Source organism: Muscardinus avellanarius (genome assembly GCF_963383645.1).
Source record: "Muscardinus avellanarius genome assembly, chromosome: 7".
In the NCBI taxonomy this organism is placed as follows: domain Eukaryota; kingdom Metazoa; phylum Chordata; class Mammalia; order Rodentia; family Gliridae; genus Muscardinus; species Muscardinus avellanarius.
Genome location: NC_137793.1, coordinates 350,157 through 376,875, shown reverse-complemented (window position 1 = coordinate 376,875; position 26,719 = coordinate 350,157). Strand labels below are relative to the sequence as shown.

The 26,719-nt window shown below is 47.0% G+C and overlaps 1 protein-coding gene across 1 annotated transcript in view; it reads right to left on the bottom strand.

Moving 5' to 3' along the window:
* Positions 1-26,719, bottom strand: part of RNF130 (ring finger protein 130) — a gene marked incomplete at both ends in the record, with an annotated part of 111,342 nt that overhangs the window by 21,960 nt on the left and 62,663 nt on the right. Inside the window, 4 exons of the mRNA XM_080699345.1 lie at positions 11-215; positions 3,649-3,745; positions 10,093-10,175; positions 12,927-12,998. Coding sequence (XP_080555471.1) covers positions 11-215; positions 3,649-3,745; positions 10,093-10,175; positions 12,927-12,998 — 457 coding nt within the window. The remainder of the gene's footprint in view (positions 1-10; positions 216-3,648; positions 3,746-10,092; positions 10,176-12,926; positions 12,999-26,719) is intronic.

Sequence of the window (26,719 nt, the reverse complement as noted above, 5' to 3'; positions counted from 1 at the left end):
GGGCACTTACTTGTCACTGCGATGTTGATTTCTCCTGTCCTGGGAGTGAGCTCCCCATCCTGAGGAAGAGGCGATATTCCCGAAGTCCGCAGGGGCTCAAGGCCAAGGGAGCCGTCGCTGGCCAGGTCACCGAGGGCTGATCTTCGGTTAACTGCTTGCGTTCTGGTGAGCCTTTCCATATCAAATGCTACATTATCAGTACATGGCAGATTTGGCTGCAAAATATTTCCAGATTAAGAATAACTGTAAGACCAAGTTCTTCATAAATCCCCAATGTCTGATGCCCTGTTGCCAGCACTTAAGAGTTTTTCCATGTGGTTCCTCCTCATTTCATGGCCCATCTACCTAGTTTTTCCTCCTTCCTTCCTTCCTCCCTCCCTCCTTCCTTCCTCCCTCCCTCCCTCCTCCTTCCTTCCTTCCTTCTTCTTTCTTTCGTGGTACTAGGGATTGAACCCAGAGGCATTCTACCTTCAGGCTGTACCCCAGCTCTATTTTATTGGAAACAGGGTCCTGCTAGGTTGATTCGAGTCTCTCCTTGCTGGGGCTGTCCTTGAGCCTGAATTCTCTCGTCTCAGCCTCCTAAGACACCTCCCAGACACGTGGCCTATTCACTTTTTCTACTCTCATCTAAAAGGTTTTCTTCAAAAGGACCAGGTGATCCCCCAAAAATGGCACAAAGGAAACCAAATCTACTACAGAACTGAGGAAATTGGTCACTGCATCTTTGTACAGAAATGGTGACCCTGGTGGGAGCTGCTCACAGGAGAAGGAGTCATTGTCGGCATTATGAGCTCGCATTCACCTCGAGCTCCAGCACCTAGTGAGACCCTGTTCCCAGGTAAAAAATAAGGGCTGGGGTGTAGTGCAGAGGTAGAAGCCTGTACTGGGTTTACTCTCCAGTACATAACCAAAGCACACCAGCAAACGACAAGAATAAATACATAGTATTACTTTGATCAGTGCTCATGTTAATTCTTTTTTTTTTTTTTTCCGGGTCTGGGGATGGAACCCAGGGGCATTCGACCTCCAAACTACACCCCCAGCCCTATTTTTTATTCTTTATTTTGAAACAGGGTCTCACTGAGTTGCAAAGGGCCTCATTAAATAGCTGAGGCTGTCTGCGAACCGCGATCCTCCAGTCTCAGCCTCCCGAGTGCTGGGATTACAAGCGTGCGCCACCACGCCTGGTTGCTCATGTTAATTCTGAGGATAGCAGAACCCAAAACTGATGGCTTTCTGAGCGAAAAAATTCCATTCGAGATCAGTTCAAAACCACATTTGAAAAGAATTATCATTCAGCACAAGTGAAGCTGATAACGATAGTGATATCACTTGGATGAGATTTATTATGATTATACTTAAAGAATTGTGATACCTTGTAATACATTTTAGAAGGATTCTCATTAAAATGGGGAAGTAGCTGGGCGTGGTGGGCCATGCTTGTAATCCCAGTATTTTGGAAGCTGAGACAGGAGGATCACAAGTTTATGGCCAGCCTTAGCTACTTAGTAAGGCCTTCCGCAACTCAGCGAGGCTCTGTTCCAAAATAAAGAATAAGCTGAGCATGGTGGCACATGACTGTAATCCCAGTACTTGAGAGGCTGTGACAAGAGGGTCACAGGTTTGAGGACAGCTTCAGCAAGTAGTGAGACTCTCATCAACCTAGTGAGACCTTGTTTCCAAATATACAATAAAGTCGAGCCGAGGGCGTAACACTGAAGTAGAATGTCTCCGGGTTCCACTCTCAGCACCACCAAAAATAAAAATAAAAATAAAAATAAAAAAGAATAAAAAAATAGGGCTGGAGGTGCAGCTTGGAGGTAGAATGCCCCTTAGTTCCATCTCTAGTTCCACAACAAACAAACAAACAAACAAACAAACAACAACAAAAAACTAAATAAAACTGGGAAGTATGAGCACTAGACAGGACAGTCTTGGACACGTCGACAGAGGGTAATTCGTACTCTCTAATGCCTCCTCTATGCCAGGCAACACGGTAAACACTACATTAAACCACCCTCATTCGGGATGTCCTGGCCCTCAGAGGACACCTGGCAATGCTGGAAGGCAACTGTGATTTTTCAGACAGGCTCTGCTCTGCTGCCCGTGGTGGTCTCAAACTCCTGGGCTCAGTCTCTTCTGCCTTGGCCTCCTGAGTCGCATGGATCCCGCGAATACACCATGGCGCCTGGCTTTCAGGAGGTGTTTCTAACTGTTGCGACTGGGCATGCTACTGTTATTTAGCAGTAGAAGCTAGGGTGCTACTACAGTCTATGATGCACAGAATACTCCCTAAGGAGGGATGGTCTAGTGTCAGTAATGCCAAGACTGAGAAATCCTGGGTTAGACTGACGCCATCTGGAGGACAGATGGCGTGACCCAACTGAACTGCATGTAACCTGGTCTGATAGTGCATTTCTTTTCTATTTTTTACTTTTTGTGGCACTGGGGATCGACCCAGAGGCTTCTACCTCTAACTGCGTCCAGCCCTTTTTTCCTTTGACTATTTTTATTTTGAACAGGGTCTTGCTAAGCTGCAGAGGGCCTCACAGGTTGCTAAAACTGGCCACGAACCTGCCATCCTGCTGTCTCAGCCTCCCAAGTACTGAGGTTACAAGGGTGCACCACTGTGCCCAATTTAATCGTATATTTAAAGTAGGACCTCTTAACTGGGTGTGGTGCGCGCGCTGGTGATCCTAGGACTTGGAAGGCTGAGACAGGAGAATCGTGGTTTCGCAGCCAGCCTCAGCTACTTGGTGAGGCTCGCTGTAACTTAGTGAGCGCAGAGGTAGAATGCCCCTGGGTTCACTCCTCAGCACCAAAAAATACAAAAAAAAAGGACCACTTAGATCTTCTTTGGGTTCCAAAGCTGAGAAGCTCATCTGTTGGACCAAAGTCAACTTTGTTCCACAAAGAGAACATTCATTCATTCATTCTTTTTTCAGTACTAGGGAAGAAACCCGGGGGCATGCTACCTCGAGTTACACCCCAAAGCCCCGTTTTTTATTCTTTATTTTGAAGCAGGGTCTCACTGAGTAGCAGAGGCTGGCTGTGAACTACAATCCTCTTGTCTCAGCCTCCTGAATGCTGAGATTACAAGCATGCGCCATCATACCCAGCTTATTAGTTCTTTTTTTTTTTGAGACAAGAAAGTATTTTATTTTCCCATAAAAACATAACCCTGGAACACATCATTTCTCTTTTGTGGCACTAGGGACTGAACCCAGATGTGTTCTACTTCTGCGCCACATCCCCAGCCCTGTGGTACTTCTTATTTTGTAACAGGCTCTCACTAAGTAACTAGCACTAGCCTCCAACCTCTGATCCCCATCCCAGCCTCTCAAGCACTGGGCCCCAGTGTGCCCCGCTGTGCCGTATTCACTTAGGCAAGGAAAGGGAGGAGGTCTCCACAGTCTGCAGACACTACCCAAGTTACTGACGCCACGCAGCACACCTAGCTAAGGCCAAGCTAAGGTTTTCCAGGGCCTTTGGAAATATGAAAGAAAGGCCCTGTTGGACTTACAAGGTTATGAGGCCAAGGAAGCCCATGCATGTTGTGACTCACTCAAGTCTCCTATTAACCAGCTGTGTTATACTGTATCACACTTGGGTGTACAATATTCAAAAGTAACAAAATAGAAAACATACCACAATTCCCAGGGCCTTCAAAATATTAAGTTTGCACATAGGACAGGTACAATGTTCACTAAGCCAAGGGTCCACACAGGATTTGTGGAAAACGTGCCTATAAAATAATGGAAAATTACGTCACAAATTACATACAGAAAAATTACTAGGTCAAAGCGGAAAAAAATGAAATCTCTAGTCAGCCCACTTTTCCTCCTTTTGTCCCAAGAGACAAATATTGGTGGTTTATTAAAATGTAAGTTGCAGAAAACCTCCTGAACCCAACCTCATTTATCAAGATTACAGTGTAAGCCGGGTGTGGTGTTGCATGCCTGTAATCCCAATACTTGGGAGGCTGAGACAGGAAGATCACAGGTTCGAGGACAACCTCAGCAAGTAGTGAGATTCATCAACCTTGAGAGACCCTGTTTCCAAATAAGAAATAAAATCAGGATGAGGGTGTAGCCTGAAGGAAGAATGCTTCTGAGTTCAATCCCCAGTACTATTAAAATAAAAGAAAGAGTACAGTATAATGAGAACTAATGCAAAAGATACGCCTGTTTGGACAACTTTACATTTGCTGTTCTTTTTTTTTTTTGTGGTCCTGGGGGTGGAACCCAGGGGCTTTTCTACCTCCGGGCTATACTCCTAGACCTATTTTATACCTTATTTGGAAACAGGGTCTCACCAAGCTGCTGAGAGCCTCACTAAGCAGCTGAGGCTGGCTTCGAACCTTCATGATCCTCCTGTCTCAGCCTCCCAAGTGCGGGGATTACAAGCGTGCCCACCACGCCCAGCTGTTTTTGCTGTTCTGGAGATGAGCAGGGCTGTGTACACGTGGAGCAAGCACTTCAGCACTGAGCCACATCCTGCCCTTCTGCTTTATGTCTCTAAACAAGACACAGGCTCTTCCTGGGTTGCCCAGGCCGCCCAGATTGCTGGGCTCCAGGCCCCTCCTGCCTTAGCCTCTTGAGTAGCTGCGCCACTGTACCTGGTGTGGACTTTTTATTCTACCACATTCCAAAGGAGACTTGAGGAAATCATTAAGAAGAGAGATAGTCATAACTTCTGGGGGTGTAGCTGCAAGGTAGACTGCTCCTGGGTTCAATCCCAAGTACCACAATAGAAAAAACCCTGATTTTTAACAAAGAACAAATGGTAAGATTCTCATATTTAACTTGTGCATCTGTGTGAACTGTGTGTCCTCTGCCAATCTGCCCCTAGGACCTGAGGAGAGTTACAGTGAATTTTCCTTAAGGTGGGATTCTTTTTTTTTTTTTTTTTTTTTTTTTGCGGGTCTGGGGGTGGAACCCAGGGGCATTCAAACTCCGAGTTACACCCCCTGCCCTATTTTTTATTCTTTTTTTTTTTTTTTTTTTTGGTGGTACTGGGGTTCCTGGAAGCCCTTCTACCTCCGGGCTACACTCCCAGACCTATTTTTTTTTTTTTAACATTTTTATTTGGAAACAGGGTCTCCTAAGCCAGCGCGCGTGGCTGGCTTCGAACCTGCGTGATCCTCCTGTCTCTGCCTCCCAAGCGCGGGGATTACAAGCGTGCGCCACCACGCCCAGCTATTTTTTTATTCTTTATTTTGAAACCGGGTCTCACTGAATTGCAGAGGGCCTAAGTAGCTGAGGCTGTCCGCGAACCGCGATCTTCCGATCTCAGCCTCCCGAATGCTGGGATGACAAGCGTGCGCCACCACGCCCAGCCTAAGGTGGGATTCTTGAGTAATTTTTTTCTTATAGGTTTGTTGATCTAAAAGAAAAAGTGCCCTGTTCCATTTTACTGGACAATTACAATCTCTTCTCTAGGCTGTGAGATTATATATATATATATATATATATATATATATATAGAGAGAGAGAGAGAGAGAAGAAGAAGAAGAAGAAGAAGAAGAAGAAGAAGAAGAAGACGACGACGACGACGACGACGACTAATGGGTTTTCTAAGGACAAATTAAGGAAACCTCCCTTCTTTATCTAACTCAAAACTAGAAAGAAAAATTTCGTCTCCTTTTTTATGGGGTACTGGGGATGGAACCCAGGGGCATTCTACTTCCGAGTGACACTCCCAGCCCTATTTTCTATTCTTTATTGTGCAACAGGATCTAAGTTGCAGAGGGCCTCACTAAGTAGCTGAGGCTGGTCACGAGCCTGCGACTTTCCTTTGGATCACAAGTGTGCCCCCACGCCCGGCATATTTTTTCTCTTTAAAGCACTCCTTTTGGCTATCGGTCCCCCTTCTCCCCAGTCCACTGACCATCCCAAGTCTACTTCCTCTGGCCAGAGCCGATCTGCCCCTCCCCACCAGCTCAGCTTCTGTGCACCTGGCCCTCAGCCGTCACCCAGTCCTAAGCCCACAGCACACCTGTTCCTGGAGACAGCTCAGCACTGTCCGTGCCCGCGGCCCCTCTGCACAGCCTCCTGGACGCTCCTTCTGCCACTGCATGCCTTCCTCCTGCCCAACCACTCCCTTTGCCCCCCGCCTCCGTTCTCCAGCCACTGCTCCACTAGACCACAGTGCTCTCTCTCTTTCTTCTAGGCAAAGTTCTGCTACTGCAATGGTCAGAGCCCCGACCAATAGCCAGTTCCCAGCTGCGTCACCTGAAGATTGGTCACAGGCTACCTGGAACTTCCCAATCCATGAATACTCAGAGAAGGACCACTGGCTGGATGGAAGGCACAGCCAGCATCAGCGGTTTACATGGCATCTTAGTAGTGGTCAGCACTCTCATGCGGGGCACCCCGGGACCCAGAGCATCTCAAGGGCGATGTCTCCCTAGCCAGAGGGTGCACTGCAGGCAAGTCTGACCTTGAAGAGAAGCCAGTCTCCATTGTCATAATAAAAGATAGACTAATATAAAGATGCACATACATGCCAAGTGGTACGCTGTGATGGAGAGCAGACGGTGTGTGAAGAGGACAAGTGTGTCAGAGCTCCCAGGAGAAAGACTCTGGGAGGCAGAACGTGAGACACGGAGATGGAGAAGGAGCAGAGCCAGCAGCACATCTCCCGCAGGCCGCTAACCGGAGGCCAGGAGGGCCGCGGGCTGGGCGAGCAGTTGACACGGGGGAGGTGCCCGTTCAGGCCCTGGCAGTCACAACAGGAGCCCAGGTTACTAATGGCCAGAGACCAGAACTCCTTCCCCAGCTGGGGCCTGGAAGCAGCCACTGCTGGAGCCGTCCTCTCTCCCAGGTGGGCGGTCGGGGCGGCTCCGCAGCCAGACGACTGCCACGCCAGCTCCCGCACTGGCATCTTAAATGTACATTTGTCAAAAGTGGCGCACTTTACTTCTGAGTATTTATGCCTACTAAAAATTTGTGGCTAACCTTTAAATAAGGTGACTACGTCTCCGTTTCGAAGACGTGCTGGCTAAGGTCCAAGGATGACCAAGTATCATCAACGGACACAAGCTGGAGGTCCCCAAAGCAAAGCCACCGCCATCTGTCCACAGCTACCAGCATAAGGAGGGAAAGGAAAAGCCAGCAGCAGGCAGCAGCAAGCCAGGCGAAGGCCGATGTCCACACACCGACAGATCAGCTGCTCTGCACAGGCTTGATAAACGCCAAGGGCACACACCAGGCGTCTGACTGGTGCTGACAGGAGGAAGGGCTGCCGGTGACGTGTGGGGGGTGACGGGTTCTACGGAGTTTATATTTATTTTTTGGTACCGGGGATGGAACCCAGTGGCTTTCTACCTCTGGTCTATACCCCCAGACCTATTTTATATTTTACTTGGAAACAGGGTCTCACTAAGTTGCTGAGAGCCTAAGTAGCTGAGGTTAGCTTTGAACTTGTGCAATCCTCCCGTCTCAGCCTCGCAAGCGCTAGGATTACAAGCGTGCGCCACCACGCCTGGTTTCCAAGGAGTTTAAAAACTAGAATAGGCAATATTTGGGCATGATTAAATGCTGCTGAGAACAGACAGTCAAGAGAGCCAGGCTCCAAGGAGGGGACAGAGCAGCAGCAGAGTCCTCACAGAAGCCGCCTCCTGCTGCCCAGGCCTGGTGCAGACAGGAGCCCTGGAAGGCCCGGGACAGGAGCTGAGGGCGCCGCTCAGGGCCGCGCTGCCTGGGGGCTGAGAAGACCTGCTACAGCCGGAGGCTGTCAAAGAACACGGCTCGATGTGGAGTTACTGCTTACTGTACTGAGAACTGGACTGTCTCTGTTTCAGTGAGGGCAATGTTCTGCTGAGCAGGTTAAGCAATACAGTTTAGGGAAAGCTGCAGCCTGCTGAGACATGACACCTAGGACAGTACATATGCCTGTCACAGCCAAGGACCATGGCAGCACCGGAGTGCAAAGAAATCCTATTATTTCTAATATTCCAAAGCAGACCAGAAACACCAAAGCTGAGAACCAGTTTTCTGGTTCCAGCCACAGAAACAGTTAATATCAACCAAGGCTTTGGATTTCAGTGGCGGGTGTGACCTGGCAGCACCAGTCAGGAACTTATTCCAACATCTGCGCCAGGGGTCCACTAGGGTTTCTGAAAGCTCTGCCACTGACCCCCACGCAGGGTCGAGTGCAAAGCTCTGGAGTACACTGAGGAAAAGAAAGAGAACTCAGAGTAAACTCTGGGAAGCAAAGGCTTCCGGGATGGAGAGGACAGGCACGAGCTCCCAGTCATCAACGCCAGCCTGGGAAGCCTGTGGAAGCCACTCTCATCTCAGTGATCACTGCACAGACCTTTTTTTCTTCCCCGTTAGGCCCCAGAGGGCCCCAGGGAATCCTGGGCTGAGATGACACACCATGGAATCTTAAAGTCTTCTTCCCACTCAGAGCAGACATTGGCTGAATATACTTCATAACGTACCTACTGATTCTTTCCCTAACATATATTTATCTATGTATTTCCTTTAGCTTCACATTTTCAGCCTGCAAATATAAAAGAGGAAAAACTGCTCATTATATAACTTACTGTTCTATAGGGCAGAGTACATTTTTTTTTTTTTTTTTTTTTTTTTTTTTTTGCGGTACTAGGGATGGAACCCAGGGGCATTCAACCTCTGAGCTGCATCCCCAGCCCTATTTTTTATTCTCTATTTTGAAACAGAGTCTCACTGAGCTGCAAAGGGCCTAAGTAGCTGAGGCTGTCCTCGAACCACGATCCTCCTGTCTCAGCCTCCCAAATGCTGGGATTACAAGCGTGCACCACCACACCCTGCTTTACAGGTATCTTTTAAAGCAGAGTGGGAAGAAAGAAAAAGCTGCTGGTTTTAGGCTTCTCTGTAGTTGACTTGGTATTCTTCCAACTGACACTCAGAATTGTGCATTTTAATGTTTTATTCCTAGCTTAGAATAAGATGTTGGTAGACATTTACATCCTTATAAAGAAACTGCTCTTTTGGGCACCAACATTCCAGTGGACACCCTGGAGGGAGGACTGTGGTTCTGTGCGAGGTACACAGGTTTTTAGGGTAGACCTTCACATCAGCTCTGCTATTTTGAACTGCATGGCCCTAGAACCTACTGCAGGCTCCACTGTCCTTCACTGTCCAGTGCTGCTAGGGTGGAGTGTCCCCGAGGGTCCACTGCGGCTGAAGCTTGGTCCCCAAGAGGACAGTGTTGGCAGGCCTGGTGGGAGGCCCTTAGGTCACAGGGGGCCTGAGCTGCTGGGTGTGGTGGGATCTAGGGGGCAGGCCTGGTGGGAGGTCTTTAGGTCACAGGTGGTATGGGGCATTTTTTTGAGAACCCTTTGGCAGTTCTCACAAGAGCGTTGTCTTAGGAAGAACAAGCCTGACCTCGTTCTCTGTTCCACCTCCGTGGGCCCTCACTAGGATGGGCTGCCATCTGCTACCCTCCCAAGAAGCCAGGCCAAGCCTCCCTAATCTGGCATTTCTGATTTTGGACTTTCTATTTAGCCCAAAAACTGTGAGGTAAGTAAACCTCCCTTTCTTCATAAGTAGCCTGTTTCTGATATTTTGTTACAGGAATAAAAAGCTGGCTAATGCGAATGGGAAGAAAACGCCCTCCTTAGGTTGTTGGGAGGACAGTTGGGAGGACAGTAAGTGTAAGCAGCAGAGTTCTTCACCCAGAGCAGGCACAGAGCAAGAACCAGTCCTCCACACTGCACAACCTGGGTCTAAAAAGACTTAATCTAAGTCCTGAGAGTTAGCACCCAGAGCCAGGAGCACAGTGGAGGACTCCAGAAGGGCCTAGGGAGCTCTGATGAAGATGGAGAGGAACGGGGGCTGTTTGTGAAACCCATAGAATCGGAGTGCAAACTCTTAGGCTACAAACATCTGGAGGTTGTGCCCATGTAAGCCCAGCACGTGAGCACCTGGTTCCTGCGAGGAGTGCTGCCCACAGCCACCTGCCAGGGCAATGTGCAACAGGCCTTGGCTGCCAGGACACATGGGTTAGGTGGCTCTCAGAAGCAGGTGGAGAGATACCCTGTCTGAAAGGCAGACACACCGAACACATTGATATCATCCTTTCAAACAAAAACACCTGACATACTTGCAGGGGAGGATCCGAACAACATCGTTCTGCTTGTAGCTCTCGATACAGACTGCACAGTGGTCAAAGTCTGGGTCTGTTTCCTGGGGAAAAAAAAGCACAGGAACAAGAGTCATATGTTCCTTGTGACTTTTTCCAGCAGAGAGGCAATATAGTCAAATATGTTCCTGGGGCAACAATGCTAAGCAAGTGGTTACAAAGGGAAAGTTAATAAAAGCACACTTTTATTTGCTTAACTATACAGACCTATATTATATTTAAGCCAATCTGTCTTTAAGTTAGGTTGCAATAATCAATAATACTTTTTTATGATCTTAGAATAAATCAGAGTTCTGATTATATTTTGTCTGAAAAAGTAAGTTTTACTGCACATCCTACAAAGTCTGGGTCCTTATCAGGAGTCTTAATTACCTCCCTCAGCACAGACACAAAAGATGGTGAGCCCTGGTAGATGTCTATCTGGAGACCCATCCTAGGCACGGGGTTTCTCCACTAGTGACAGACTGGGAGTAAAGAAAGGTTATTGGCTCAACACAGTAACAAGTCTTTCTCAAGATTCGAAGCCAGGCAAGCTGGCACATGCATTAATCCCAGCTACGGTGGAAGGTAAGACAGGAGGACCACAAATTGAGGCCAGTGTCAAGTCCTCAGTATTGTGCATGTGTGTGTGTGTATGTGTGTGTGTGTACGTGTGAGATATATATATATATATACTGGGGATTGAACCCAGGGGCATACAACCTCTGAGCTATACCCCATTGTAGGATGTGCAGTAAAAACCTCTGTAGCCCTACTTTTAGTCTTTATTTTGAAACAGTGTCTCACTGAGTTGCAGAGGCCTCACTAAGTAGCTGAGGCTGGTCTCGAACCTGCGATCCTTCACCAAGGTGATTTCCCCCCTCCTCAGGGTTGACGAAGGTGCCAGCAATGCAGCCTGGAAGGCCAGAGTATGTTGCACGTCACTGCCTCTTAGATTAACTGAGTGGGACAACTCTCGGCAGGTCTAGTAGGTACACGCTAAGAAGAAACCTTAGCTTTATTGTTATTATTTTTAGGTCTTACCGGGGATCAAACCCAGGGTCTTTATTTTTTTTATTTTTGGTGGTACTGGGGTTCCTGGAAGCCCTTCTACCTCCGGGCTACACTCCCAGACATATTTTATATTTTTGAAACAGGGTCTCTTACGCCAGCGCAGCTGGCTTCGAACCTGCGCGATCCTTCTGTCTCCGCCTCCCAAGCGCGGGGATGACAAGCGTGCCCACCACGCCCGGCTAAACCCAGGGTCTTACATGCTAGGCAAGCACTCTACCACTAAGTTATATCCCGAGAGCCTTTTTATTTTTTTATTTTAAGAAAGGGTCTTGCCAAGTTGCCCAGGCTGGCAACTTGTGATTCTCCTGCCTCGGTGTCCCCAGTAGCCGGGATTATACGCATGCATCATTGACCCAACTAGAAAGGTGGTCTCATATTAACCTGGGGGACAAAGAAAGATGGGTGATGGGTAGGCTAGACCAGCTCCAGGACACTTGGAGTTAGTAGGAGCTGAAGCCCATTAGGCCAAGCGAGCAAGCATTCATACTGGTTACTAGTCTTCTGGGGTTGTTTTGTCTTATGGTACTGGGGATCGAACCCAGGGTGTTCTACCTCTGATCTACACTGCTAGCCCTATTTTATGTTCTTATTTGGAACAGGGTCACAGTAAGTTGTAAAGGGCCTCACGAAGTTGCTGAGGCTGGTCTCAAACCTGCGATCCTCTTGTCTCAGATTCCCAAGTACTAGGATTACAGGTATGGGCCACCATGTTGGGATAAGTGCAGCTGCTCAGATCTTCTGCAAGTGACTTTTTTTCCTTTCCTTAGTGAACATGAAATCTACTGAAATATTTCTACCTCTGAGATTGTATCAAAGCAACTAGATATGGTTATGTCAAGGCAATTGGAATAAAAATGGGTCAAGTTCAAGAAAGTGGAAAGCTAGGAAAATGGAGTCTAAACCCTTCCCTCCAGGGCTTGCAGGAGGCTAGTGTTGGGTGTGGAGACCATTTGGGTTTATGCCATCAGATGCTTTTATTTCACTTTTAAATAACCTCCAATATATTGACTTGGGAATTGGTATTCAAGCGCTACTTCGCACATGCAGAGGAGGCAAGGCCTCCCCACAGCCTGCGCTCTGGGGAGGCTCTGGGCAACGCTCAGCCACCGTCTTTGCCACTGCCTGATTTGATTTCACGGCACCAGGCCTAACCCTGACCAGCTGTTTCTCTTCCTTCAGCTGCCTCAACACTGCAGTTAGCCAAAACACCCTTGCAGTGTAGGTGTTCAATTCTCACTCAACTGTTTGAAGAAACAAACTAGATGAGATGCAAGCAAAGTCACAAGAAACAGGAGAACACACACTTCCTGGCTATGTAATGTACAAAGTGTCCCATTAGAATTCTTGGAAAAGCCATGAGGTGGCACATGCTTGTGGGTCCAAGGGCAGCCTTGGTAACTTAGCAAGACGCTGCCTCAAAATACTAAATGAAAAGGGCTACGATGTAGCTCAGTGGTAGAGTACCCTGAGTTCAATCTTCAGTTCTACAAGACAAACAAATGAAACCCCAGAAAAACAAAATCCCCCAAATACATTTTCTGGGGGAAGAATTCCTGCTAGGCTTTAGCAAAGACTCTAGAAGGTGTGACACAGCTGGACCAACTGTGAGCAGTCCCGTGGTGGTCCCAATGGTGGCAACGACCCTGAAGCTCAGAGGCTGGGAGGCTAGGTGATGGCTTCCAGTGCCAGCACAGAAAGAGCAGGCTCCAGAGGCAGGCTGGAAAGTTGTCTGGTCAGTGTACCTTATCGCCCTTCTTTACTGTTCTCGTTGTCAATTTACTGATGGCTTTTTTGGCTGCATCTCCAAGTCGACGCTGTGAAAGTAAAAAACAAAAACAGACATTAAGTATCAGATCTCTGAGTGATGAGCTTCAGTGTGTGTGTGTGTGTGTGTGTGTGTGTGTGTGTGTGTGTGTGCAGGGTACCGAGGATGGTCCACACCACAGTCTACTTCTTGTGACTCCACAGTGACCACTCCAGATCTGACAGCTTCCCTACTGGGCTCTAGGGCTAGTCCTGTTAGGGACATAGGCCGTCTTAGCAAAGAAACCTGCGATGTGCCTTTAACTCCTACCCCCATGGTGAGGGTGAGAAGGGCACGGCCACAGGCCACTACTCAGTTCTGTGGCCTTAGGACGGTGTGCTTACCTTCCCAGGCTGAAGTGCTCACATTCATTCGAGAGGGTTACCTCAGATCATCTCTAAAACTGGATGTACACAACATTCTGCCAGACACTGCTAGCAATGCCAAAGCCTAAAGGCCCAAAGGCAAAAGACAACGAGCCTAAACCTTGAGAAGCTGTGGGAACTGGGGAAAGACCAGCACACTGTGACGCACACACAGATGGGGAAAGACCAGCACACACTGTAATGCAGCAGAGAGCCTGCCTGGGGCAGAGTGGCAGGAAAGGGGTGGAGGCCGGGCAGAGGAGGCTCGTCAGGGAAGGCCCTGAGAAGTGCTGCTGGAGCTAAGGCTTGGAAAACCGAGCAGGAGGGAGTTACATGAGGAAACCGTAAGGAATGGGAAGGGACTGGGGACCAGGTGATAGTCTAGGAAAACACTCTTCAGCGTAACGACAGCACACATCTAGTTTACTGTCCAGATCAGAATGCTCTGTGAGCGCTCACCCTGGGACGACAGGTACAAACCAAGTCTGAGCAGGCACGCTGGGACAGATGACCACCCTAACACACCTGCATCTTAAGCTGGGAGCAGATGCTACATCTAAGGAGGCTGTGGACCGTGTGTGTCGAGGGCCTCACTAAGTTGCTGAGGCTGGCTGGAAACATGCCTGATATCTTATACTTTGTGTTTCATTTTTGACCAGTTCAAATGTTTTTCTAATTTCCCTTTTAGAAAAAACAACAAAAACAAAAAAAGAATTCTAATGGACCAGCAGGGAATGTGTGGTGTTGCAGCCCTCTTAAAAAAAAAAAAAAAAAAACCCAAAAAACCCAAAAAAGAATTCTAATTCTAATTTCCCTTTTAGAATTTCTTCTTTAATCTCCAAATATCTGGGGGTATTCCAGAGATCCTCTCTGCTACTGACTTATTTAATTTCAGGGGGCCAGAGCCAGAGGACACATTTTGTGTGGACTTGAACCCTTTCAACTCTGGAGACTTGTTCAGAAATGGCCTAGCGTGTGTTCAAGAGCGTGTATTCTGCGTGTCAGACGGGTGTTCTCTAAATGTCAATCAGGTCAAGTTAGCTACCTTTATTGTTCACTTCTTTACATACTTGCTGGGTTTTTGTCTACTTATTTTTCCAGTTTTGATCAAGGTGTACTGGAATCTCTGGCTATAATTGAGTGCATTCTTCACAAAAGCACTATCCTTTCTTTCTGTTTTGTTTTTGTGGTACTGGGGATTGCACCAGCATTCTACCTCTGAGATATGCCCCGGCCCTACTTTGTTTTCATTTTCAAACAGGCTCTCACTAGTCTCGTTACTTGCGGAGTCTGCTCTCCAGCCTGCAACCCTCCTGTTTCAGCCTCCAGAGTGCTAGGATCACAGGTGCTTGGCTCTGCAGCTTTTCTACCTCCAGGCTATATTCCCAAACCTATTTTATATTTTATTTAGAAACAGGGTTTCACTAAGTTGCTGAGAGCCTCACTAAGAAGCTGAGGCTGGCTTTGAAACCTGTGTGATCCTCCTGTCTCAGCCTCCTAAGAGCTGGGATTACAAGCGTTCACACCAGGCCCGGCTCTAGTCTTTTTTATTTTTTAAAACTGGGTCTCACTGAGTTGCGAAGGGCCTTGCTAAGTAGCTGAGGCTGTTGCAAACTGTGATCCTCCTGTCTCAGCCTTTCAAATGCTGGGATTACAAGTGTGCGCCACACGCCTGGCTAAATAGCATTTTAAAAACACAAAAATGGGTCATCTGTCCTCCAGAATGTGCCATGTTTTAAACCTGACTGGTTCTTCCTCTTACTGTCATGCTACTTGGTTCACTTCTTATATATATGCTGGACCTAGCTCACCAGTGATGGTCAGACTGTCCCTACCAGGCAGCCTGGGAGGTCAGCGTGACAGTGCCTTGGGTGGCCGCCTGGTCCACCTTTCTGAAACTCTTGTCAGTCTTGTGTGTGATTTTAGCAACCACTGATCTCTAACTAAATCCATCATTTCAACAATGGTTATAAAATGGCGATTTTCTCATTCTACCACTAATTTATTTCTTAAGAACTTTCTATTAAAAAAAAAAAAAACTTTCCCTCAATATACTTAAAAACAGAATAAATCAGGCCAGGTGTGGTGGTGCACGCTTGTAATCCCAAGTGAGGCCCTCTGAAACCTAGACCCTGTTCCAAAATAAAGAGAATTAAAAAAAAAAAATAACAGGGCAGGGTGTAACTCGGAGGGGAAATGACCCTGGGTTCCATCCCCAGACCCACAAAAAACAGAATAAATCATTTTTAATGTGATTTTTAGGTAATAAGCTGGTCCTCTAACAAGCACTTGTTCCAGGAATTGGAAGCTTTTCATTCCTCGTATGCTCTGGTGGTCACAGCGGGACGCGGAGCTACAGTGGGAGGACACCGGTGGGAGGACACCAAGGTCCTTTCAACACCTCCTCTGCAGCCTTGACAGCTCCCTTGTTTTACAGCACAAGGCCCATGTTATACGTTTTCTGCCTTAAACATGGATAAGCCACTATCCCAAGGACCCATGGCCCTCTAAGTGGGCACTTAAAGACAACCCTGAGGGTACGGTAGAGATTCTGTACCTTACTGAGGATGTAAAGCAGTGATTTTCTTTCTTCTCTTTCTGAGTTGCTGGGTCAAACCTGGGGCCCCAGGCAGCACTTTCCCAGTCCTGTCTCCCCTTTAAGAGGCTGGGAGTGTGGCTCAGGAGTAAAATGCCCTTGGGTTCAAACCCCAGTACAAAAAGAAACAGCTCCCTCAAGCCATTCCTCAGTATGTCTCCTCTCCATTTTAAAATAAAGTTAGATTCGTTTCCACTTATTTTAATGATTAAAAACAGATTAGATAAACACTGACAAGGTCTCAAAGTCAAAACTCTAAAACTAGGTACAGGGAGCCTCAGTTCCAGCTCCATCTCCTCCACCACCCTCTTTCCCTTCCCCCAAGGAATCTTTTTAAAAATCTTTATGTGGCCGGGCATGGTGGCACACGCTTGGGAGGCGGAGACAGGAGGAGCACACAGGTTTGAAGTCAGCCGCGCTGGCTTAAGAGGCCCTGTTTCCAAAAAATAAAAAAGCATAAAATAGGTCTGGGAGTGTAGCCCGGAGGTAGAAGGGCTTCCAGGAACCCCAGTACCACCAAAAATAAATAAATAAATAAATAAAAAATAAAATCTTTATGTGGTCCCCCCTCCCCCGCAGTGGGAATGAAACCCAGGGGCATTCTACCTCCAAGCTATACCCTCAGCCCTATTTTGTATTCTTTATTTTGAAACAGGGTCTCAATGAATTGCAAAAGGCCTCACTAAGCAGCTGAGGCTCTCTGTGAACCGCGACCCTCACGTCTGAGCCTCCCAAAAGCTGGGATTACAAGTGTGCACTACTACGCCTGGCTTATATGATTTCCTTTTGAAAATGCCGGGCGTGGTGGTGCACGCTTGTAATCCCCGCGCTCGGGAGGCAGAGACAGGAGGATCACGCAGGTTCGAAGCCAGCCGCGCGCGCTGGCTTAGGAGACCCTGTTTCCAAATAAAAATGTAAAAAAAAACAGGTCTGGGAGTGTAGCCCGGAGGTAGAAGGGCTTCCAGGAACCCCAGTACCACAAAAAAAAAAAAAATGTATTTGCATGTATGTAAAAACATGTGCTAAGTGTGTATGCACATATATGTATCTCCATAGTCCCCCTTTATTTTTTTTAATAGAAAATAATGGTGTATTGCAGTAAACATTTTTGCTACAGACAGATTACTGCTGCTTTTCCACGGAGGAGGGAATGGGTAACTGAGAAGGTGAGTATGTTAATTTATACCACTGTATCCTCCTTTTCATATAATAAACTAAAGAAACCTGCTCTGGTACCCTGCTTTTCATCCTTTATAATATACCTCAGATATCACTACATAGATGCATCACAGAGATCTTCAGAACCCACTTTGTTTTTATCTATATTTTTTGCGGTACTGGGGATGGAACCCAGGGGCATTCTACCTCCAAGCTACACACCCAGCCTTATATATTTTTTTTTATTCTTTATTTTGAAACAGGGTCTCACTGAGTTGGAAAGGACCTCACTAAGTAGCCGAGGCTCGTTGCAAACCTGGATCCTCCTGTCTCAGCCTCCTGAATGCTGGAATCACAAGTGTGCACCACCATACCCGGCCACAATTATATCTCGAGCTAGATTTTTTTTGGGGGAGGGATAGCTAAGTTTAAAAATTAGATATTTTCATATTCTTTCTGCGTTCTAAATTTCCTTTCAGGGGTTACTTTTTCATTCTCTTTTACATTAAACACAAAGTTTTCTAACAAAAACAAATGCATACACACATAAGAAACAACACAATGAATGTCCTTGTGTGTCATTTTTAATTTTTGTAAATTTCTAAGTTTATCACCAAGCTATATTCCTACAAATAAGGTTACTAAGAGGAAAGATAATCATGCATGCAACTGTGCTAGTGTTATGAACACCTGCCTCCCCACCACAAGATTCTATCTATCATCAACAAGTGAAGAAACTCATTTTCCCTACAACCTTGTCAAGTGTATGCTGTCCAACATTAGAACTCCTCCCCCTAAACTGGCCACTAAGAAATGGTACACACACACACACACACACACACACACATTTTTTTTGGGGGGGGGGAGTACTGGGGATGGAGCCCAGGGCCATTCTACCTCTGGGCTATACCCCCAGCCTTTTTTTTTTTTTGAAACAGGGTCTTACAAGTTGTGGAGGGTCTTGCTAAGCAGCTGAGGCTGGCCTCTGACCTGTGATCTTGTCTCAGCCTCCCAAGTACTGGGCTTACAGACGTGTGCCACCATACCTGGCTTCAGTATGGTTTTAAGTCACATTTAACTCATGAGTGAAGCTGAAGCTTAACACCTTTTTAACACCTGAAGCACCATTTGTGTTTACTGTTAAGGACTTCTCGTTTGTTTTTGACTATTTTTTTGTTTGTGTGGCACTGGGGGTGGAACCCAGGGGCCTTCCACCTCTGGGCTATACTCCCAGATCTATTTTCTATTTTATTTGGAAACAGGGTCTCACTAAGTTGCTGAGAGCCTCACTAAGTAGCTGAGGCTGGCTTTGAACCTGTGCGATCTTCCTGTCTCAGCCTCCCAAGCATGGAGATTACAAGTGTGTGCCACCATGCCCAGCATGTTTTTGCCCATTTAAAAATCAGATTTCCAGTGTTTTTTGTTTTTCTTTGGGGGCCGGGAACTAAACCCAAGGGAATTTTACTTCTGAGCTACACCCTCAACCCTGTTTTCTTTTTTTATTTTGAGTTGCTCAGAGCCTTACTAAGTTGTGAAGGTTGGTTTTGAAACTGCCATCCTGTCTCAGCCTCCCAAGTACTGGGATTACAGGTGTGAGCCACCATCCCCGCTTCTGTCTTTATGTATCAGGCTACTAGTCCTCTGAGGTCACAAGTACCTTTGTCTAGTTTGCTAATTAATCTTCTAATTTTCCTTAAAAATTAGAATGTAACTATATTTATCAATTTTTTCATTATTCTGAGTTTTGAGCCATAATTTAGAATGTGTTTCACAGTCCCCAGCATAAAGGAAAATTTAGCCCATGTACTGTCCAAATATTTTTAGGCTTACTGCCTTTAGTTACAAGTCTGACTTGCCTAAATTTACCCTGTATACAACATGAGCAGAGGTCTATCTTGCCCTTTCTGAAGCAGTGTCCTCCACATTGAGAAGCCACTTTGCCTGCTGACCTGGGACGCCTTCTACCGTCCACGGTGCTGAAGTCCATGTGCCGCAGTGAGCGTCTGCTCCGTCTCCACTCTGATCTAGTGCTCTGCTTTTTCAGTCTTTTAACATACTTTTAAATAAGAGGCTTTAAAGTACACCATAAAACTTGGTGGTTGTCCATCCACCATTGCTTTTCTCTTTCAGGATTTTCCAGCTATTTTTTGGGGGGATTCTGGACTGCATTCTACCTCCAAGCTATACTTCAACCCCATTTTTAGTTTTACAGTCTAAATAGGTTGCTGAGTCCAAGTTGCTGAGGCAGGTCTCAAACCTGCAATCCTCCTGTCTCAGCTCCCCAAGAACTGCGCATTAACTACTTAATCTTCCATATAAACCTAAATGACCTTTTCTAGCCCCCCAAAATATCTGAAGGCATTTACGTAATTTTTAATTAATTATTTTTGATACTGGGGATAGAACCCAGGGGCATTCTACCTCTGAGCTCCACTCACAGCCCTAATTTTTATTCTTTATTTTGAAACAGAATCTTACTAGGTTACAGAGGGCCTCTCAAGTTGCCGAGACTGGCTGCGGACCTGCGATCCTCCTCTCAGCGCCTCCCAAGTACTAGGATTACAAGCGTGCACCACACCAGGCTTCCGAGGGCACTTTTAAAGGGAACAAGTCCAGCTTGTGAGTTAACATGGGGACTGACATCTTTGTTATAGTGATGTCTCTATTTGATAGGAAGTTGTGCCTTCCCATGTGTTTATGCATGCTCTGTGTGTTCCCAGCATCCTTTGTAGCTTTATTCACACGGGTTCTGAACAGTTCTAAGCTAGATTAATTCTCCATCTACCCATCCAGTGTAAACCGTATCTCCCAATTTCCCCTGTATGTTTATTTTATACCCTGCTCTTAAGCATATTTCCTGTTTGTAGTTGTTCCACTGATTCTTGGAGGTTTACTGGACAAATCATCACATCACCTGATGCTTTTCCAAGTCTTTCACCTCTTACTGCCTTCTCTTGCCTAACTGCATGCGCCAGCACCTGCAGTGTATCAAACTGCAGGGGAGAACTGAGGTCCTAACCCTAACAGACACGCCCACCTACTTATTCATGAAGCTGCCGGTCTTGGGACGGTGTGCACAGGCATGCACTAGTGGTTGCCGCGGGCCAAGGCTGCCCCCACCCACTGTTCTTCTGGAAGCCCATTCTTTTGGTTTTATTTGCTTCTGGTCTGTGGTGCCATCTCTGTCACCAGTTGTCCTCAGAGTTATTTGCTTTTGAGGGTGTTCCTGACTTGAGGTTTTTCAAGTCTTGGAGGCCTGCCGCAGCGCCCCTCTCCCCCTGGGCTGCCGTCCTTGGTGCTGTGGGAGTAGCCTGGCTTTCAGCATGCAGGGGGTCCAGTTGGATGGCTCCCTTTATTTGGACATACCATTCCTTTTGCTTTTGAACTTTCAAAATCCCCAGTGGAACAAACTAACACTATCCGTCTACACCAGCATCAGTCACCCTCACCGTGCTGTCTCCTCTGGGCGGCCGCAGCATCACTGTTTTCTGTTGGACCCTCTCCAGTTCTGAGGGCTTCTTCCGACGCTCCGTATCAGCCTGTGGTGGGCACTTCCCTCACACATGTTCATGAAGTCATGTCTCTTACTTGAATCTGTCTAAAACTGTGTCCTGCTAACTCTCAAATACCTAAGATGAAGTACGATTTCCTTTCCTGAAGATCACTTGTAATTAGGCTTCTCACCTTTACCTAAACACCGTGCCATGAAATCATCATTTTTTAAGATACAGTCTATGGGGTAAATACATTCAGTCTCCCTTGGGTGCTTAATAATAATATGAAATAATAATTTATAGTAAACATGATTTAGACAGTATATACCTATTATGTGCTAGGTACTAAGTCCTTCACATGTACTGATTCATGTAAACTATTTTTGTGGTACTGGGGATTGAACTCGAGGGCATTTTACATCCAAGCTACAACCCCAGCTCTATTTTAATTTTTTAAATTTTGAAACAGGTGTTGCTAGGTTGATGAGCATCTCACTACTTGCTGAGGCTTTCCTTGAATCTGTGGTCCTCCTGTCTCAGCCTCCCAAGTACTGGGATTACAGGTATGCCTCACCACATCTGGTTTCATGTAATCTTTACTATCATTTTATGAGAAATCAACTATATTATCCCTCCTTTATAGAAGAGGAGACTGAGGTTCTGAGAGATCAAGCAATCTGCCCCGATCAAAAGCTGGCTAAAGTCCCTAACCAGACATGCTGAATCAGGCAATGGGCATGTGTGTGAACACACTTGTGGGGCTGTGCAATTATAAAAAGTGCTCCCCTCCCCCAAAATAGAAAATAAAGTTCCCACACAGATTCTTTTGAGGCTGTGAAATGCCTATTTGGGCTGTTTTCTGGCGGCATACAACTCCTAAAATCCTTGGAATCTCAAGAGTGACAAGTGTCTCTGTACGCTAATGAGCTGGCTAGTGACTAGTAGCTTCAGGATGGGGGCTGGGCATGCTTAAGGGGCAGGGGTTTTGAGCCGCACCCTCCAACCTGGGGTGCGGTGTGGGGTGTCCGGAGGTTAAGTGATCACGGTGACCAGTGGTTTGTAGCCACCCCTTGGAGTAAAACTTCCAAAGCTCTAAAGGTAGCTAACCTGTGGAGGGCGCAGGGCAGTGCAGGAGCGGCGTGGAAGCCCCACCGGCCCCACACGACCTTGCCCCACATATCTCTCCATCCGTCCCTCTACTGCACACTGCTAGATGGAAGTAAATGTTTGAGTTGTGTGAGCCACTCTAGGAGTTAGCTGAGCCTAAGAGGGGCTGAGGGAACCCCACTTCACAACCAGTGAGTTTGGGAGTGGGACAGTAAGTGGGGGTGCTCTCATTGCACAGAGCCTCCCGCGGGGCTGGAAGTGGGGCCGGATGCTATCTCATGGGACAGTGTAGGCATCAGAGAGGACACTGCTGGTGCCCATGAAGAACAGGCTGGAGGAGTGCCTGCGTGGTGCCTGGAACCCTCCCCTGACCGTGGTGTGGAGGTGTTGTGTGACTGAGTCATAAGAATACCTTAGGAGAAACTCAGTTCGCTTTTTCCATATCCTCTCAGAGAAATTCACTAAACTAAGTAGACTACCAACTCTAGTTTCCCAAGCCCTGTCTCTTTTTTGTGTGGTGCTGGGGCTGACTCAAGGGACATTCTTCTACCTCTAAGCTACACTTCACCCCTTTTCCTTTTCCTTTTCCTTTTTTTTTTTTTTTTTCGTGGTACTGGGGTTCCCGGAAGCCCTTCTACCTCCGGGCTACATTCCCAGACCTATTTTTACATTTTTACTTGGAAACAGGGTCTCCTAAGCCAGCGCGCGCGGCTGGCTCTGAACCTGCGCGGTCCTCCTGTCTCCGCCCCCCAAGGCGGGGATGACGAGCGCCCACCGCGCCCGGCCCCTTTTTTGTTTTGAAAGTCTCTTGCTAGGTTGCTGACAGTCTTGCTGTGTGCTGAGGCTGGTCTTGAACCTGTGACCCTCCTGTCTCACCTCTGAGCTGTACTCTGAGCTCAGTTTGCTGATGTAGGCCGTCCATCTGGCCTGGCTAGCACGGCCCTCTGATGTTCCACTCACCCACCCCCATTCTGTGTATCCCTTTCCTTTGGGGGTAGGGTGCTGGAGATCCCCAGGGTCTCATGCATGCTAAGCAAGTGATCCACCACTGAGCTACACCCCCAGCCACATTCTCTGTATTTTTTTACTGTGACCCCATTCCTCAGGTAATTAAACTCAAGTTTCCACTTTGCCATGCAGTCACACAGAGAATATACAAACTGACAAAGCTTCAGGAAAGCATCCTTTCACAAAGGAGAAAAGTCAAGAGCCGAGGTGATCTGTATGCCACTTAGTAAGGACGGGCCTGGACCCTCGGCTTCCTGTTTGTCTGCCCTGTCTTCTCTAAAATGCTTCAGACTTCCTCTGTGAAAAGCTTTCCAGGGACTTGGCTGTCAGGAGCCAGACCCTCTTACCTGAGCTGGCCAAAGCTGACGGTATGCCATGTGTGCACTCCTCTAGACAGGGACACAAAGAGTCAAAAGTGCTTTGCACTGGTTGAAAACAACGCACGCTGCTTCAGCTAGCAGGCATCCTTTGTTCAAAGTCGGTGGCTCAGTGGGCCCTGAGGACACCTGTCCTCAGAATTCTCCAGAGCAGCAGGGCCAGCCGGGTGGGCCTGCCACCTGCAGTGAGGTCCTCTCACTTGGGGGTGCTGTGGTCGCTTCTTCCCGTGTCTCGCATCTCTCATCCACTCTCACTGCCAACCCCCCTTTTGTGTCCTCAGCGCCTCCAGCTCCTTCCGGTAGGCTTGTCTGGCCACCCCCCTTAGCTCTCCACATAAACTTGCTTTCCTAGCATTTGTCTTGCTCTCCCAGTCACCCCACCCCGCTGGCAGGCCTCTCGCGTTGGGGAAGTCCAGTTTTGCGCTCCACTAGAAAGCCTTGGCTTTACCCTTCCTCCTTCAAGAACCTACGTGTGATTCAAGCCCTTGCATCAGCTCACTCCCCTAGGATCATCCCAGTTCCTGCCTCCCACTACTTCTGATGTCTGCCACTTAACTCTCGATCTCCTTTTCTCTCCCCCAGACTGTGGAGAACCATCCCTTTGCCTGGCCGTGCTCCATTCTCTGATGAAATCTTATTCATCCTTTGAAATTCAGCTCAAATATCACTGCCTCCTCTGTGCGGCATGTCTGACTGAGTAGCATCATTCTCTCTAGGAAGAGACACTCTCAGACCACAGTACTTTGGTTACCCTCTGCCTTCCCCACAGAATATAAGTTCCTCCTTTAGTTCATTCACACATGTACATAGCCAGTGTGAAGTGCCTGGCTGGCCCTATGCCAAACTCCTCTGATCTATGAGTGAATGTCTTTAAAATACTCTGATTTTAAGAGGATACTCTTTGCTAGAAAAATCAAATCTTAAGCTCTTAATGTATAACATTTAGAAGGCATAAAGTCTCCAGATGTGGCAAGTGTTATATAAACTGAATATAGCAGGGCACAAACAAGAAAGTAGACAATCTCAAAAAAACTGGTAAAATAACGACTTCCTGTTGAAACACCTCTTCTCCTTTTCTAGTTCTTCTGGAGTTGTTAATCCCTAATAAACATAATAATTTCACTCTACAATACAGCAATGATAGAAGTCTGCCTTTATTTTTTGGTACTGGGGATTGAACCCAGAGGTATTCTAGCTCGAAGCTACATCCCCAGCCTGGTTTTATTTATTTGTAAACAGGGTCTCACCAGGTTGCTGAGAGACTTGCTAAATTGCCCAGGCTGGTTTTGAAGCTGCAAGCCTCCTGTCTCAGCCTAACAAGAACTGGGATTACAAGTGTGTGTCACATTGGCCAGCTCAAGTCAGCCTTTTCTGACCGTGTGTGTGTGCACACTTGTGTGTGTAAGTGTGTGTGTGTGGTAATACTGGGGATTGAACCCAGAGGCGCTCTGCAACTGAGCTACATCCCTGGCCCCCTTTTTTTGGGTATTGTGGATCGAATTCAGGTATACTCTACCTCCAAGCTACATCCCCAACCCTTCTTCTTTTGAAACGGGATCTTACTAAGTTGCTACGGCTGGCACTGAACCCGCAATCTTCCTGTCCAGCCTCCCAAGTACTGGAATTACAGGAACATGCCAGCATGCCCCGCTCAATCCTTTTCTTTTTTTAATTAATTTTTTAAATTGGTGCATTGTATTTATACATCATAATGGGGTAAAAAACTTGTGTGGGCATAAATGCACACATCACCCAGCCAGCCCCACCCAGGCCCCACCTCACTGCCTCCCCGTCCCTCCCTCCCATGCTTGGTTTAGTGGTTGACTTCAATGTGAATAAGTACATCAGGTGCTTTAAGGCGTTTCCCTCTCCCCACCTTCAATCCTTTTTCAATTTCTTATTTTGAAGCAGGGTCTCACAAAGTTGCCAGCGAGGCTGGCCTTCAACCTGCAATGCTCTTGTCTCAGCCTTTCAAGTACTAAGGTGACAAGCATGTGCCATCATGCTTGGCTTGACCATGATCCTTTTCCAGAGGAAAATCTGGACAATATATACAATATTCTCCCACTGCCTCTTCAGTTGGAAGGAACTCTCTTTCAAAAGTTAAATGTATAAAAGCAAACCACAGGCAAGAACCAGCTGCCTTGACATGTGGGCTTCAAGTTCTGCGTCCTGATATCCGGTGTATTCTCCCATCAGCCACTCACTCAGCTCTACAGTGAAAATGGGCAATGAAAGCAAATTCATCCCACTGGCCTTGAGACACCAACGAGTCTAACAACACTGCATACATGTGTTAAAGAGGCTTTCACAATCTGTAAATAGCTTAGAAACGGTTATGTATTTTTACAAGAAGATATTCTAAACTCAAGAGTTTATTGGGTTGTGAAATTTTTTATATATGTCTTGATCTTCAACAGTGAAATATAACTTCATTGTTCTGTTTTAGGATCCAGATTTTGACTACTTTAAGATCAAAGGTACAATGTTAATTAAATACAAAACTGTTAAAAAATTCACATTTCACAGAAAAATCCATGGGCACCCTTTCAATAAAAAGCATCAAACAGTTAGGCATGGTGGTACACATCTGAAATCCCAGGACTGGGGTGGCTGAGACAGGAGGATCACAGGCTCAAGGACAGCCTCAGAAACCCAGCAAGACTCTATTTCAAAACAGAAACATAAAAAAGGCTGGAGGTGTAACTTGGAGGTAGAATGCCCCTGGGTTGCCGGGCATGGTGGCGCACACTTGTAATCCCCACGCTTGGGAGGCTAAGACAGGAAAATTGCACAGGTTCAAAGCCAGCCTTAGCTACTTAGTGAGGCTCTCAGCAACTTAGTGAGACCCTATTTCTAAATAAAATATAAAATAGGTCTGGGAGTATAGCCCAGGATAGAAAACCCCATGGGTTCCACCCTCAGTACCCCCCCCCCAAGGGCACCAAACATCTACTCTTTTGTGTAAACTATTCCTGACTTGCTTAGAACACTAATAGCTCAGCCACGGTCCGAGGTACTCGTGCCTGAACACATCATCTAGCTGCATTCTAACAGATTTTTTGAAAGAGCAAACCATGGACAACAGTCAGTAAACCCAAAGGCAAAGCGTTAGGTTTTCACAGTACACGTGAAACGGTCTCAAGTGTGGATATTACACTGTGTTTACAAAGTTAACTCAATGAATGGCTATCCTTGGTTGTATGTTCTGTACAAAGAATCACTTCATGATGATATTTTGTGGAAGAAATCAGAGCCTTTCTCTAAACGCACTGTTTTCCTTTGCCAATACTTCTGAGTTCTCTTTTAAAATAGCCTGCTGCCGCCTTCTTATTAAACTTTAATAAGCTAAGCTTTTTAAGCCGCATAAAAATCTCATCAAGCATTTCTTAACTGTAGGGAAAAGGGAAGGAAGGAAAGAGGTCAGACCATCACCCTGCTGGCTTGGCAAGGGCTGCTCTGTAGGAGGCCCCGGACACTGCTGGGAGAGCAGCTTGCAACTGTGCCCCTGAAGTGACCGGCTCCTCCTGGCTCCTCCTGGCTCCTCCAGCTCCGCACTCAGGCCCCATGCTGGGTGCTACTTAAGCACCATCTTCCAACAGTGGCTCCTGGGACAAACCTGAGGT